This window comes from Cyanistes caeruleus, chromosome 22, assembly GCF_971803275.1.
Source record: "Cyanistes caeruleus chromosome 22, bCyaCae1.hap1.1, whole genome shotgun sequence".
In the NCBI taxonomy this organism is placed as follows: Eukaryota; Metazoa; Chordata; class Aves; order Passeriformes; family Paridae; genus Cyanistes; species Cyanistes caeruleus.
In genome coordinates, this window is record NC_141722.1 from 1,729,244 (window position 1) to 1,744,563 (window position 15,320).

A 15,320-nucleotide genomic window follows, 5' to 3' on the forward strand; every position below is an offset into this window, starting at 1 on the left:
CAGGGAGCATCCCCGGGAATCATCCCCAGGGAGCATTCCCGGGAATCATCCCCAGGGAGCATCCCCGGGAATCATCCCCAGGGAGCATCCCCGGGAATCATCCCCAGGCAGCATCTCTGCCCCCTGGTCCAGCCCCCAGAGCATCTCTGCCCCCGGATCCAGCCCCGGGAGCATCCCAGCCCCCCGGATCCAGCCCCGGGTCCATCTCTGCCCCCTGGTCCAGCCCCCAGAGCATCTCTGCCCCCCGGATCCAGCCCCGGGTCCATCTCTGCCCCCGGATCCAGCCCCGGGTCCATCTCTGCCCCCCGGATCCAGCCCCCAGAGCATCTCTGCCCCCCGGATCCAGCCCCGGGTCCATCTCTGCCCCCCGGATCCAGCCCCCAGAGCATCTCTGCCCCCCGGATCCAGCCCCGGGTCCATCTCTGCCCCCCAGATCCAGCCCCCAGAGCATCTCTGCCCCCCGGATCCAGCCCCGGGACCATTTCTGCCCCTGGTTCAGCCCCCAGAGCATCTCTGCCCCTGGTCCAGCCCCGGGTCCATCTCTGCCCCCCGGATCCAGCCCCGGGAGCATCCCAGCCCCTCGATGGATCCCGGGGTGCTCGGGGTACCCCATCACAGGGGGCTGCAGCCGCAGGATCGCCCCCCACCCCATTCCGTGGTCTTTCCTCTCCTGCGCTCCCCTCCCAGCACGAGTCCCCTGAATGCTCCATTTGAAGCTAATTCCGGCTGAAATCTGGTTTGCTTTCCAACGCTGCTGCTTTAAATTGGAGAGATTGACCTTGTAGCAGGAGGTGACATGCAGATGCACATCAGCAGCCCCGGCAGAGCGGCGGCGGGGGCTGGGGGGGTGCGGAGCCGCCTCGGGGACACGCCAACTATTTTATGAGTAATTTAATATCTGGAACACAGACTTTTCATTCCCAGAGATCTGCTGGGGAAAGAAAGAGCCTTTCTGCAGCCCGGAGAAGGCTGTTCCTCATAAGGAGGCAGAGCAGGGAAAAAAAAAGAAAGGGCTGGGATTTAACTCCTCGGTGGCCAAAGAGCGCTGAGCCTCTGCTCCCGATCCCTGCAGAGGGCCAGGAAAAGCAGGAATTCCCTGCACACCTCGAAGTGGAGACCAGCCAGGCTGTGTCGCTCCTGGCAAAAGAATTGCTCCTTCCCATTCAAATTCAAATGGGTGAGGATGGGGGGAAGGAACTTGAGAGCAGCCCTGAGGTGAGATTTGGGGTTGGAGCTGATGTCTGAGCTCCCTCCTCTGTGCCAGGCTGGTATCAAAGTGCACAGGGGTGTCCCTGGGACCACCCCGCAGGGGAACATTTATTTAAACATTTATTTAAATAAATAAATTAAAAAATAGTGCCAGATTTATGCCTTTATACCTTTTCAAAAATCAGAAATGATTATATCCATTACCTGGAAAGGCAGAAAGCTTCACCTTGGTGTCCTACACCATCCTGGGTCCCTTCCTGCACAGCTTTTCGCTGCCAGTGCCTGTCCTTTGACATGGGGTTGTTCCACGCCACAAGAAGGACTTTCCATTTGTCTCCATCAAATATCAGTGGGTTTCTGCCAGCTCCTTTTCCAGCCCCCAGGGCTCAGGATACTCCCCAGTGTATTTTGGGCATGAAACACCTGCTCTTTTCCTCCACCTTGCCCAGCTCGGTTTTATTTGTGATGCTGCATGAAACACCGTGGGTTTGGTGGCTGCCCAGAGCTCGGGCACCGGGGGAAATTCAGAATGTGAGCCCAGGAGATGCTGAGAGCAGCAGGGCTGGGGACACGGGGGGGCAGATTTTGCTGCAGGAAGGACAAATCTCCCAGGTGGTGAGGAGGAGGAGGAGGAGGAGGAGGAGATATGAACCGGGCTAATCCTGCCCGCTGCCTCCTCCCAGAGCTTGTGGGCACAGCCCCCGGAGCTCAGGTGAGGAGGAGGATGCTGCCGCTGCCAGGTGAGCTCTGAGCCAGTCTCCAGTGCCACCTGCCGGCAAATCCTCCTGGCCAGGAGCCTCAGCCACGCTGGGACACCCGAGCAGACAGAGCTGGGGACCCTGGATGCTCCAGCAAACCTGGAGAGCCTCGGGGGTGACGCTCCATTAAATCCTGTCCGCATCACACTCACCTCCCCAAGACCTTTTATCATTCTCCTTTCCATCCCGACCCTCTCAAATCCCAGATTCCCATAAAAAGTCCTGAATTCCCCCGTGTCCACCCCCATGGGACGGGCTGGGGGCTGCAGGGAGTGCAGTGCTGGGTTGTCCCAGCCCAGGGGTGTCCCTGGGCTCCTCAGCTTTAACCCACCTGGAATTCCTGGGTCCACAGCTGTGCTATGGATAAGGAGCAGGCTGGGAGGGCCTGGCTGTGCCCTGGGATGTGTCGGTTCTGTGCTGGGGTTCTGTGCAGTGAGGGTGTTCTCCACACCAGCCCCATCATGACATCCAGGTGCTTGGCCCATGTTCACCTGTCCCACCTTGTCACAAGCTCTGACAATCCTCAGTGGGTGTTTCTGTCACCATCACCCCAATAAAAGCCTTAAGAGAGGTTGTTGTCCCCAGATGCTGTCAGGACTCTCCAGTACAGCACCATGTCCAGCATCTCCTCACCCACCACCAGTACTCAGTGGCCTCAGGTTTCCCACTATGTCATTGTCCTGCCCCCTGCTAAAGGCTGAGGTGCTTCTCCCTGCTTTCCTAACCCTGGGCTGGGACCTTTGGGTGGCTCTGGACAGAGATACCCGGCCTGGCCTGCAGCAGGAACTGCACCACTTGTCTGGCTCTGCTCAGCAGCAATGAGATGCTAACGAGCCTGGGCTGCACCCACGGCGGGGAGAAGCAGTGCCCTGGTTATGTGAAAGTTATCTGGGAGGAAAAAGGCAAATCCTATCCAGAGAGGGGCCAGCAGTGCGAATTGCTGTCATTTATTGTGCAAGAATGGCAGCAGAGTGCTTCAAGCACCGATCTGGGAGCACAGAGTTTCCAGGGGAGTCCTCAGCTCTGCAGGGACTGCAGAGGTCGGCCACAGACACAGCTCCAGTGGGCTAAGCCTCAGGGGAGATGAGGAAGCCAGAGAAGATGCTGTCAGACCCCTCCAGCCCCACCAAGGAGTTCTTCTCCGTTGGTTCCAGCCAGACAGACTCGTTCATAGCCACCTTGAGGACCACACCGCCTGTGGTCACCTGGAAACTGCTCTGCACGAAGTCACAGAAGGTCACCACCCTGTCCCCCCTGCTGGCACCCCGGCCCTTTTTGATGTTGAGGCACAGGTTGGCGCGGGAGGTGACGTGGTAGGTGAAGTAGTAGGTGCCTGGCACGCGGCAGGTGAAGCGGCCGTAGCGGTTCTCGTAGTGGCCGTTCTCGTTGGCGATGATGCGGTCGAAGCGGATGGGGTGATCCCGGCGGGGGTAGGAGCTGAGGCTCCTGGCGGCGGAGAACGCGGATTTGAAGGTGATCTTGTAGTCGCCAGGCTCTCCCACGGGGCCAGGCATCCCCCTGCTACCTGGTGGGCCCCACATGCCTGGGATGCCACCGGGACCGACCTTCCCAGGCTGTCCCGGTGGCCCCGGGTCTCCCTTCTCCCCTCTCTCTGCTGCACTCTGCCCGGGGGGTCCTAGGGAAGAGGAGGAAGAGTCGTTGTGGTCACAGCCCTGCAGAGAGGGAGCACGAGCGAGGAAACCTGTGCTGGGTGTGGGTCTGTGGAGACCCCCTGCCCATCAGGCAGGTGTGACACACCTTGCTGCCACCCCCCTCCTCCCCCCAGGTTCCTCGGGGTGCTCCATCATCCCCACCTGACAACACCTCAAAGAACCGCTGGAAACGGGTTGCTTTCCCAGGACCACGCGCCTGGCACTGTCTTCCCCTGCTCCTGGCATTCACAGGACAATATTTTACCCACCTGCAGCCTCTTCCTTACCTTGCTCACCCTTTGGGCCGTTCTCCCCATCCCTGCCATCGGTGCCAGGCTGTCCTGGTAGCCCTGGGATGCCTGGGACGGTGCCGTAGGTCTTGCAGCGCGTGGCACTGGCAAGCTGCCCTCCAGCCAGGCAGATCAGCATGGCCCACGCGGTCCACATCTGTGGGAGCACGGAAGGGAGTCAGGGGGGCTTTCCTGGGAGGTGGGAGGGCTGGGGAAGGCACTCTGAACTGCTCTGAACGGTGGTGACTGCAAGCAAGTCTGGGTAATACCATCAGGGAGGGAAAACATCCTACTGCAGAGCCAAATCCACTCTCCTGCTGGCCCTGGAGCAAAGGGCCAGAACCCTTGGGCAAGGCAGGGCTTGTCAGTCTCTTGTCACTCTCAAATCCCCAGTTTGTAAGTGCCCACAGCTTCAGCCACACGAGTATTTGGGACAGGTTATCTCAGAGATCTGATGTCCAACGTGGCCATGCTGCTCCCTTGTGGGAGAAATTCCCCATCTCAGGACCGGGGTGAAATCCTTACCCAACCAGAGCAGCTCCATCATCTGCAAGGGAATGGGCTTTGCCTTCCACCAGCATGTCTGAAGGACAGCACCAGTCCTTGAAGATGGCAATGAGCCCCCAAACCTCCCTCCTCCACCCCACGGGCTCCCCTTGTGTCCTTTGCTCAATCCCAGAGGAGTTTCTGTATCTAACAAGCCTTACTGGCAGAGTTATCTGGGCTTCCATCCCTGGGGTCTCACCTTCCTCCTGCCCTCCCTGCCCAGCTCCTTCCCCTGATCCTGGTGTAGGAACATGTGGATAAGCACTGGGCATTTGGGGGCTGTGTCTGGACCTCAAAGCACCCCAGCCACAGCTCCCCCACCTCAGGTGGATTTTCCCAGTGCTGAAGCCCTGGTGCCAGCAGGAGAAAAGGTTGGTGAGTTGGATCCTCCAGCCACAGCTGTTCTGATTTGGGTGCAGCAGGAACAAGGACCAACCCACAGGCTCCCAGCCCAGGGCCAGCAGAAGACAAGAACTTCTCAGGGCAGGAGAGCACCCCCAGGGCACCTTTCAGTCCCTGATCACCCTCCTGGAACTCTGCCACCTCTACTTTTATGTTTTCCTTCTTCCAGGTGGAGCAGGAGGGATCAGGCTCCTGTCAGGGACCTCCACCACCCCCAGCCCAGCACCTCCACCCCCTGTTTCTCTTCTGCCCCAGGCCACAAGGAAGTGCCAGCAGTGCAGGTGCCTGTCACCCTGCCAGAGCTGGGTTCCACACGTGCTCCTGCCTGCAGGGGGAACCTTGGGCTCAGCCTTGCTCTTACCTTGAGCTCCTTGTTGATCAGGTGGGGAGATGGAGCAGGACACGCCAGCGTCCTGCTCAGAAATGCCCACGAGGAGAAGCAGAAGTTTCCTGCAAGGGTTCTTGTGAAAGGATCTGGGACACATCCCCTTTTTATCTTTAGCTCCTGTCCTTTTTCCATTTCAGTTTCAGATCCTCCAAGAATGCTGTTGTCAGCTGAGCAGAACAAGCCATCCCCAAACAGCCCCTCCAGCCACAGCTCTGCCCTGCAGGGTCCCTGGGTCCTGCTTGCTGTGGGGAATGCTGTTGGGAGCTCCAGATGAGTTTAGGGCAACCCATCAGAGCTGCAGAAATGTGCAAGCACTCAGCCAGCAGCCCTCAGGCTGCTCCACACGCTTCCAGCTCTGCAGGCCCAGGGGATGCTGCAGGGTCTCAGCATCCCTCACCTTGAGTGCCCCTGACTCTCCTGAATGCTGTGCATGGGAAGTGATTTTACCTTGTGGGAAAAGCATTTCCAGCCCTGCTTTGGCTGCTGCCTTGTGGAGGTGAAGCACAGGATGTTCAGAGAGGTGACTGCCCGTTCCACCCTGCAATTTGTGACACCAGGAGAAATCCCTGTTGGGTTTTGGGGGGCTCTGCAGCCTCCACAACCACGAGCTCCTTTGGTCTGGCTCAGGAAAGCCAGAGTGCCTCCCCTGCCCCATGCTGGTAGGGACCCCAGGGGTGTCCCAGCCATGGTGTTGGGGTTTTCTTTGCAGTCTGTGCCCCTGTGAAGCTCTGGAGGGAAAGGGAGTATCAGGGCCCTGCTTGGAGGAGTCTTGGTGCCCTCTTGGGCTGTGTGGGGACATGGGAACCATCCCGTCCCTGCAGCAGCCAGGGGTCCCACCCCCTGTGCAGAGCCCAGTGTGGCTGGGGTGGGATGGTCTCTGATGCCAGTGAGGTTTGGGGACATGCTGATGCCACACAGATGTCACCTGCACGTGTGTGCACGCCACAGAGAGGCAGGACACGGAGGAAACACCACACTACACCAGGTGCACTGGGGAAGGTTTTATTGACACTTTCCACAGCCAGGTCATGGCAAAGGGGTCGCTGCAGTCTGTGCCAGGACACTTGGCTGAACCTGAGGCAGCCCAGGTGGGGAGGAGACAACCACAGAGAGACCTCTGAGGTAATGTGGGGTTAGCAGGGGGGATACAGGTGGCAGTGCCAGCAGGAGCTCAGCACCATCACTCTGTGTGCAGATGCATCCAGATGTGTCCACTCCCCTGTGCCTCCACCACAGATGGAGGGGCTGGATCCCCTCCCTGCGGAGAATCTGGGAACGTGGGAAGAGCCCAGCAGCGAGCAGCGTGCTCAGAAAGCGTCAGGACGCTGGGGTGGGCTCTGCTGGTCTCCTCTACTCCGGGAAGAGCAGGAACCCGGAGAAGATGCTGTCGGAGTTGGCAATGCCCACCATGCCGTTGTAGTCATTGACTCCCAGCCACACCTCGTCCGCAGCAGCCAGGCGCAGCAGCGTGCCCCCCGAGCTGACCTGCATGCTGTTGGTCTTGTGGTCGCAGAAGCTGGCCATGCTCCTGTGGTTTTTGTGCAGGATGACGCAGAGGTTGGCCGTGTGCGAGCTGTGGAAGACGAAGTAGTAGACGCCGGGGAGCCTGCAGGTGAACTTGCCCGTGGTGGTGTTGTAGTCGTGGTTGGTGTTGGTGATGACGTGGTTGAAGACCACGGGGACGTTCTTCAGGGGGTACTGGCTGGTCTGCCTGGTCACTGAGAATGCCGATTGCTGCCTCTGCTGGAAGCTGCCTGACACTCCCGGGGGTCCGGCACTGCCCGGCGCCCCAGGGGCTCCCATCGCACCAGGGGCCCCAGCGTGGCCGGGCTTGCCTGGAGGACCAGGGGGGCCCGGGTCCCCTTTCATGCCCTTGGGCCCCAGCTGTGTAGAAGCTGGGATACCTGTGGGGTGGTGGGGGGTGAAAGGGAGTCAGTGTCAATGGCAGGATGTGGGGAGAGGCTTCTCTAGCCCCTTCACTTGGGCAGGAGAGTGCTGCTGCCTCTTCCACCTCATCCACTGAGGATGCTCTCTGCATCCTGCAAACCAGCCAAGGACTCAGTGCCCCCCTGCAAGAGTCCACGTGGTTTCCCTCCTTGCTCACTCACCTGGTTCCCCTTTGGCTCCCTTCAGCCCATCCCGGCCATCCCTGCCTGGTATCCCCGGCATGCCTGGCAGGCCTGGAGCTCCATAGCAGCTGTAAGGGTCTTCTACAGTCACAGCAGAGCCCAGATTCAGGAGGAGAAGGAGGAGGGTGAGGGCCAGGTAGAGCTGCTCCAAGAATCTCTTCTCCATTTTGGTGTTCTGTAGCATGGAAAGGCAAAGAAAGTGCTGGAGTGAGGGGCCACGGCAGGGTGGCTTGCAGGACATGGAGAAAAGGAGACTGGATGCACCAGGAATGCCTGGAAGCCACAGTTGTGTCCTCAGTGTCCCACCTACACACACTGCAGGACAGGGGGGAGGTGGAGATGTGGAGATGGGCCCCAGGCACATCTCCAACCCCAGGAGTTCCAGTCTGGATGGAGCTATGAGGTCTGAGGTACCCGTGGCCAGCCCCAAGCCTCTGAGTCCAGTGTCCCCAAACCTGGAGACGCACACACCACCACAGACTGTCACCCCGTGCTGCCCCGAGCTGGAGCTCCCTGCACACAGCTGATCTCCCTCCTCCTCCAGCAGCAGCCTGACTGTCCAGGCTCTGTCCATCAGAATCAATCCTTCCATCAGCTGGTGCATCCTGTCTCCATCACACCTACCCGTCTGTGCTTCTGCCTCCTTCCTCTCCTCCTCTCTCATACACGTCCTCCTCTCATTCTCCCCTTCCCCAGCAGTGTGCTGTGCTGCTGGAGCCCTGTTCCCACCCTCCAGCCAGGGGTCCTGCAGCACCTCTTACCTCTGGTGGGGACCAGGCCAGGGAACCTGTGCTGCTGGTCCCGCAGGGCGTGCGGTCACTGCCAGCACAGCGCGGTGGGCGCGGCTCCCTGACACCCTCGTGGAGGAAGTCACAGAGTCAGGAAGGGTAAAGGAGCTTTGGGAACACAGAAGCCCAGCTGTTCACACCCAAATTTCACATCCTCCTGCCTGATGGCTTCTGCTGAGCCAGCACTTTTTTTGGCTGTCCAGTGAAACCTGTACTGGTGCCACTGCAACAGGAAGGGCTGAAAGGACAGAGGAGACCCCCCCAAGTCACTGCAGGGCATAGTCCCTCCCCAAACCCCTGATTTCCCTCTCACTTCCCTTCTTTCTGAGCAGAAGGGCAGCTTGGGAGCAGAGCCTGAGGCCAGCTCCAGTGGGCTGGAGATGCCTGTGGCACTCAAGGTCACTGCTTGGCTCTGATGGAAGATGCTGCACCCCTAAATAGGACAGGAAAATATTTCCCTTTGACAGTTTCTGATCTGTACCTTTCTCCATGTCCCACCAAGTTCTGCTGGGTGCTGGACTTGGTGGGGCCACAATATCCCTCACTGGGCAGGTGACCCAGGCTCCTCCTCACTGCTCTAGGAACAGGGATATTTGAGTGTGCAGTGTTCATGGAGCAGCTCCTCTGAGGAGCATCCCAGGGCATCTGATGCTTCCTGACCAGCCCAGCCTGCTGTAGCTCCCCTTTGTGAGACCCTCGCAGCTCCACCACCATCACCCCACAACCCCAGCAGTGCCCCAATGTCCCTGTCCCTCCTTGCTGTAATGCCAGAGGACCACAGCTGCCTTTTGCCTTCCTGGGAGAGTTTGGGTGCCAATTTGAGACCATGTGGGTGAGGTGCAGGATCTGCTGCCTGTGTTTCCCCCTGCAGGACTCAGCAGAGAAGGACACACATAGCCCTGTCCCAGGTGTTTCCTAATCCTCCAGCTCTGACTGGACACCCCATTCCCTCCTGTCCTGCCTTTGCAGCACCAGGGATGAGCTGGAATCACTTCTCTCCCTGGGTAGCTGGGGAAGAGATCCAGGATATTGATGGTTTAGGGAAGATGCATGAGTAGAAAAGAAAACCCAAGGAGTAAGTAGTGGTAGAAAAAGCATTTATTTATTCTCATGGGGAGGTGGTGACAGGATGTGTCCCAGTGCCAGGAAGGCTTTTGCAGTGGTTAGTGGAGCAGAAGCAGTGGCAGGCAGTGATTTCCCACTCAGACCAAAGAGCCACAGCTGGTGACAACTGGGAGTGGAGCTTGAGTGCCCAGGAGGAGAAAGGGATGAGACCCACAGTGTCCAGGACAGTGTGGTCAGGCTCAGCATGGAGGTGAGTGCTGCAGTGGTGACCCACAGCTCGGCCAGCTGTGACATTGGTGGAAGCACAGAACACTTCTGGATGCTCAATTTGGAACCATCCCCATGTGCTGTGGCACTAAAGCATCCCACACACCCAGAGGGGAATGGCCAGGCAGGCACACACCCCAGAACGCTGCAGGAGTCCCTCAGGCCGCCGCTGGGGACACCAGGAACCCGCTGAAGACGCTGTCGACCTCGGAGCCGCTGTAAATGGAGCTGCCCAGGGCAGGGTTGGTGTTCAGGGACACCTGGTCACCCCGGTCCAGGCTGAGCACGCTGCTGCCCGAGTTCACCTGCAGGATGCCGTGGCTGTTGTTGTCGCAGAAGCTGGCAACACCCTGCCCGTTCTTGGTGATAATCAGACACAGGTCCCTGCTGGACACCACCTGGAAGGCGAAGTAGTAGAGGCCGGGAATGCGGCAGGTGAACTTCCCGGTCTGGGGGCTGTAGGAGTTCTCCTCGTTGGTGATGATCCTGTCAAACACCACCGTGGTGCCTGTGCGTGGTGGGGACAACCTGGAGGCAGAGAAGGCAGGACGAGGGTGCTCCAAAGCATCGGCAGCGATCCCTTTCGGCCCCGCCGGCCCTGGCATCCCCGGCACCCCCGGAGGGCCGGGCATGCCAGGTGGGCCACGCACGCCTGGGGCACCAGGAAGCCCTGGATCTCCTGCATCCCCTTTGGGTCCCCTGGTGCTCATGGTCAGCGCTGCTCTCCCTGGGGAGAAGTGAGAGGAGGAGTTCATGCACTTCTGGCATCTCCTGAGCTGCTCCCACAGCCTGGGATACTCCAACCAAGAGGCTCCCAGGCCTCTTGCACCCAACATCCTCGGCTTCCTCTTACCTGGCTCTCCCATGTCACCCTTCTGCCCTGGCCTCCCATCACGGCCAGGGACTCCAGGGGTGCCATTCTTGCCATCTGGTGCCTTACACACTCCGTCCTCCAGCAGGGCCATGCCCAGCACTGCTGCCAGGGTGCTGGCTGCCAGCAAGAATCCAGGCTGCATCCTGCCTCCTGCAGAACAGGGATAAATTTGGGATGGAGGCAAACACACAGCTGAGCCTTGGTCACAGATATGCAGGTGCCCTCATCAGATGCATCCACAGATCTCTGGAATTGTCCAGCATGGATAACCAGACACCACCACTTCTGGAATAAATTCCTAGAAGGGTTTTGAGGCTGCGTGTTCTGAAATCACTGACGTCACTGAAAATCTCTAGCATGCCCGTGGCAGAGCTCTGAGATTGAAAAGCCCAGGACATGAAGCATGGCACAAACTTTTTCCTCCACATCCTGGGCATCCTCAGATGCCTGTAGAGGATGTTTATTCTGGTTTGGAGGGAAAAGCACTGCTGTGTGGGGCAGTGGTCCCATGGGACAGAGAGCACAAGGAAGAAAAGGATGCAAAGACACACGAGAGTGATAAACAGGAAAGGGAAAACCAGCAAATGGGATCCAAACCTCCAACATGCAGAGCTGGGAGAGAGGACACAGACCTATCCCAAAAACTGAGGTTCTCAGCCTGGGACAAGTCTGCAGAGTCCAGTGATGTCCACAATCACACACAGCAAGGTCAGATTCCTGCAGATTCCTCTTCCCCCCACATCCTCTTCTCCCTGTTTTTCTACTTTGAACCCTTGTGGAGGGTGAAGAATGAAGGAGGACAGGGAGCAGGGACTGGAAGGTGGTGGCAGAAGAGGAGAGTGTCCCCAGCTGCTTGTGGTGACTTACCTTGGTGCAGGTGCAGGACAGAGCAGTGTGAGCAGCAGCTCCGTTTGCTGGAAGCTCTTCTCTGGGAGTAGGGAGGAAGAAGAGAGGGGTGGGAAGGATGAACTTGCATGCACTGCGGTTTGCCTGGTGGGAGAAAGGATGTTCTGAGTTTCACTTTCTCTCTAAGAGAAAGAAACTTGTTCCCCTTTCCACGCTTGACTCTGGCTTTACTGGAAACAGCGTGGTCAGGGAAAGGGCAGCACCACTGGGTGCCCAGCCTGACCCTGCAGCAGGGGCTGGAGGTGACTGGGCACAAAGCAACATGACTGGAGGATGCCCCAAGGCTCCTGAGATGGCACGAGGGGACAGGTGATGGGAATATCAGGTGTCTCAGCAACCCAAGCGATGTTTGAGGCAGTGCAGGGATCACCCTTGGAGGCTCTGGGTGATGGGAAGAGTTTCTGTCACTCATGGTGCTGCTGGGTGCTGTCCCCTCTGCGGTCACTGCACTTGGATGGAGCAGGATCCAGCAAAGGGATCATCCGTGCCTGCGTGGCTCAGCTGGGCCTTGAGTATTTGGGTTGGATATCAGGGGAAAGTTCTTCCCCCAGAGGGTGCTGGCACTGCCCAGGCTCCCCAGGGAATGGTCCCAAAGCTGCCAGAACTCCAGGAGTGTTTAGCCAATGCTCTGAGGCACAGGATGGGATTGTTGGGGTGTCTGTGCACGGCCAGGAGTGGGGCTGATGGTCCCTGGGGGTTTCTTCCAGCTCAGGATCGTTTGTGGTCTAATGATCTCCTTCCTGCTGCCCTCACTTCAGTGCTTTGGGGACCTGGTGTTTGGTGTAGAGTGGGAAAAGATGAGGGTGTCTGGCACTGATGATGCTCTCAGTCCCCTCTGGGTAGGGACTTGCACCAGCCAGATCTGGGCAACCCCAGGAGCTGTGTGTGGCCTCGAGATCTGCCAAGTGAAACACCAGCACTTCCTGCCACTGAGTGCAGGGAATGAGTCCAGGGGTGCACAATCAGCTCTGCTAAAAAAGAGCCCCAAAATGCCATCAGTTCCAAACCCCATCACATCAGGGATGGGAGGTGCCACAGTGACCCCAGCAGGTGAACATCCCTGGGACCCTGGGGACCACCCAGACCACCCCATGGTGTGCCCCATGCCCACAGTGGGCAGCGAGGAGGGGCCTTCTCATCCAAATCCCCATGAGTGCCCTTCCAGGAGTCCTGTGGCAGGACCTGGAGCTGGGGCTCAGGGGAGGATATCCAAGGAAAGAGGGTGGTAAAGCAGACCTGGGATTAGGGTGACTCCAAAATCAATGGGAGTTGACAAACCCCCTATCCCCTCCACCTTTTGCTTCCTGCATTCCCAAGGGAGGTGTTGCATAATTTCCAAAATAGCTGAAAAAGGCAATGACCAAAACTCAGTCCAGAGACCTTTGCCAGCAAAGATCTGTCACTGAGTTGGTCTTTAATTCATTGACTAAATGCCCACTTAATGCAATACATTACACATTTTTAATCAAAATGTCACCCCATAATAAATCCGATGCCCAGAAGAAATGTGATTTTATTTTATCAGCAGAGTTCCCCTATCAACCCGACCTGTAACCATGTCTGGACAAGATGACAGGTGAGTTTGAAAGGACCTACATTCCGCCAAACGGTGTTTCTGGACAGTAATTGTATTTCTGTCCTATTGCCCTCTCTTAATATACAGCCCAAATTAGACCACTCCATCATTTCATCCAGCATTGATTGATGGCTGTGTCCTCATGCTCTGTGTCTTTTGTCTTCTGCTGTCCCCTTAACCCCATTTAAATGCTGAATTACAGGGGCCAGCTGTGGGTTTCCAGCATCTCCTGGATGTTCCTCTGGGTGTTCCATCCCCCAGGTCCTTGAGATTCCTGAAGTGTTTAGCTCACTAAATACTCACTTGACTTTCAGAGATGCTGTGGTCAAGCCAAGCCTTCCTCTCCCATCCTCTGAGCATCTCCTCCTCCTCTGGATCTGCAGCTGAGACATCCCAGACTGGTTTGAGTTGGAAGAGACCTTAGAGCTCATCTTGTTCCACCCCCTGCCATGGGCAGGGACACCTTCCATGTCCAACCTGACCTCGGACACTTCCAGGGATGGGGCAGCCACAGCTACCAACCTGTGCCAGGGCCTCCCCATGCTGAGAGAGAAGGATTTGTCCCCAGCATCCCATCTGATGTTGATGATCCCTGTGGCAATGGGAAGCCTTTTGCAGTGACAGCCGTGGCTCCAGGGGTACCGTGCAGGGAGCCAGCATGGACAGTGCCTGGTGCCGGTCCGGAGGTTCTGAGGCCGCAGTGCCAGCACAGACAGTCTGCAGTGCCATCACAGACACTGCCCGGTGCTATCCCAGAGGTTGTGAGGCCCGGACAGTGCCCGGTGCCGGTGTCCCTGAGGCCGCAGTAGCAGCACAGACAGTGCCCGGTGCTATCCCGGAGGTTGTGAGGCCCGGACAGTGCCCGGTGCCGGTGTCCCTGAGGCCGCAGTAGCAGCACAGACAGTGCCCGGTGCTATCCCGGAGGCTCTGAGGCCCGGACAGTGCCCGGTGCCGGTGTCCCTGAGGCCGCAGTAGCAGCACAGACAGTGCCCGGTGCCGGTCTGGAGGCTCTGAGGCCCGGACAGTGCCCGGTGCCGGTGTCCCTGAGGCCGCAGTAGCAGCACAAAACGCAGCGGGCGGCTCTCCCCTCACGCGGCCGGAGCAGGGCCGAGGCCGGGCAGAGCCGCGAGATGGCGCTGCCGGCCCAGGCAGGCCCCGCCGAGCTCCGCCCGCCGCCGCCACAGCGGGGCCCGCTGGCCCTGCGTGCTGTCCCCCTGTCCCTCCCTGCTGGCCCCTGTCCCTCCCCGCTGTCCCCTGTCCCCTGTCCAGCTGCACAGTGCCCACTCGGACACCTCTGCCAGGCGCCCCGCCGAGCCGGGCTCGCCCATCTCCTCCCGCAGCCCCCAAAAGGCTTTCCCCAGGCCGAGGGCCTCCCCTGAGCCTGGGGACAGGAGGGGTTTGCTCGGTGAGGAGCAGACAGCCCTGCTGGCTTCTTTCTCCTCGTGGGACAGGCCCAGCAGAGCCCCAGCTGCACCACGGACAGGCTCCAGCAAGGAGCAGGGGCTGAGACCATGTAGGGGACCCCCAGGTGACATGGAACGGGGCCAGGCCCAATGCAGAGATTACCTGGAATAGCCAGAGGATGTAGATGCTCCGTAGAGCCCCAGGTGTCACAAAATCACATCCCCAAAGTGCAAATCATCCACAAAGAGGAGCCCTCCTCAAAGTGCAAATCATCCACAAAGAGGAGCCCTCCTCAAAGTGCAAATCATCCACAAAGAGAAGCATTCCCCAAAGTGCAAATCATCCACAAAGAGAAGCATTCCCCAAAGTGCAAATCATCCAAAAAGAGGAGCCCTCCCCAAAGAGGATGGTGTTGGTATTTGGGGAACCTGAGCACTCAGGTGAGGATTTAGGGTACCTGTTATGGCCTCTTGGCGCTGCTGCACACCCAGGAACTCTGCTCCAGATGATTTTTACCCTGACCACCCCTCCTCCTTTCAGCACAGGGCAGCTCCTTCACCTCTGGCTGCCCTCCCATCTGGGGGTGCCAGGGGAGATGGGTCAGTGCCCTCCCAGCCCTGCAGCCCTTGGTGGAAGGGAAGTGACCGCTGCACAGCCTCCCCCTCTCCCCAGAGCCTGCACGCACACAGGAGCTGCTGACAGCAGACAAAGGGGAGAGATGCTGCTGCCTTCCCTGCTGGGGATCCCTGGGGTGCGGAGCGCTGACAGGCTGGAGCAGCCAGAGGAGGATAAATCAGGCAGCTGGCACTTACCTGTCACTGAATGGGAGGCAGTGATGGAGATCAGCGGTGCTGGCAGGTACCACACACCCCTCTGCTGCCAGTCACCAGCATCCCAGCCACCTGCACCCGCTGGGAGGTGAGGACAGCTCACAGCATCCCCCTTTCTGCAGCCACTGGTGGCTTAATGGTGCCTGAATAACCACCCAGATGGATGTTGCAGCTGTTGGCCGTCCCAAATAGAATCAGAGAATCATGGAAGCATAAAGTTTGGAAAAGCCCGCAAA

The 15,320-nt window shown here is 58.6% G+C and overlaps 3 protein-coding genes across 7 annotated transcripts; all 3 read right to left on the reverse strand.

Moving 5' to 3' along the window:
* Nucleotides 1-2,898: 2,898 nt before the first annotated feature.
* C1QB (complement C1q B chain) lies at nucleotides 2,899-6,233 on the reverse strand. The gene is made up of 3 exons (XM_023940284.2): nucleotides 5,219-6,233; nucleotides 3,907-4,066; nucleotides 2,899-3,603 (listed from the first exon to the last, which is right to left on the reverse strand). The coding sequence occupies exons 1-3, from the start codon at nucleotides 5,375-5,377 to the stop codon at nucleotides 3,035-3,037; spliced, it is 888 nt and encodes a 295-aa protein (XP_023796052.2). The 5' UTR covers nucleotides 5,378-6,233; the 3' UTR covers nucleotides 2,899-3,034.
* Nucleotides 6,232-9,249, reverse strand: LOC111938564 (complement C1q subcomponent subunit C-like). 2 transcript variants are annotated; one of them, XM_023940338.2, is made up of 3 exons: nucleotides 8,136-9,249; nucleotides 7,354-7,549; nucleotides 6,232-7,149 (listed from the first exon to the last, which is right to left on the reverse strand). In XM_023940338.2, the coding sequence occupies exons 2-3, from the start codon at nucleotides 7,538-7,540 to the stop codon at nucleotides 6,596-6,598; spliced, it is 741 nt and encodes a 246-aa protein (XP_023796106.1). In that variant the 5' UTR covers nucleotides 7,541-7,549; nucleotides 8,136-9,249; the 3' UTR covers nucleotides 6,232-6,595. The 2 variants fall into 2 exon arrangements, with proteins under 2 accessions (XP_023796106.1, XP_023796105.1); XM_023940337.2 differs by lacking the exon at nucleotides 8,136-9,249 and having other exon boundaries at nucleotides 7,354-7,558.
* C1QA (complement C1q A chain) lies at nucleotides 9,243-14,814 on the reverse strand. 4 transcript variants are annotated; one of them, XM_086860528.1, is made up of 4 exons: nucleotides 14,712-14,814; nucleotides 11,236-11,358; nucleotides 10,348-10,518; nucleotides 9,243-10,221 (listed from the first exon to the last, which is right to left on the reverse strand). In XM_086860528.1, exons 2-4 carry the CDS (start codon nucleotides 11,342-11,344, stop codon nucleotides 9,653-9,655), a joined length of 849 nt encoding a protein of 282 aa, XP_086716654.1. In that variant the 5' UTR covers nucleotides 11,345-11,358; nucleotides 14,712-14,814; the 3' UTR covers nucleotides 9,243-9,652. The 4 variants fall into 4 exon arrangements, with proteins under 4 accessions (XP_086716654.1, XP_086716656.1, XP_086716655.1 ...); XM_086860530.1 differs by lacking the exon at nucleotides 14,712-14,814 and adding an exon at nucleotides 14,417-14,571; XM_086860529.1 differs by lacking the exon at nucleotides 14,712-14,814 and adding an exon at nucleotides 13,154-13,975.
* Nucleotides 14,815-15,320: the final 506 nt, after the last annotated feature.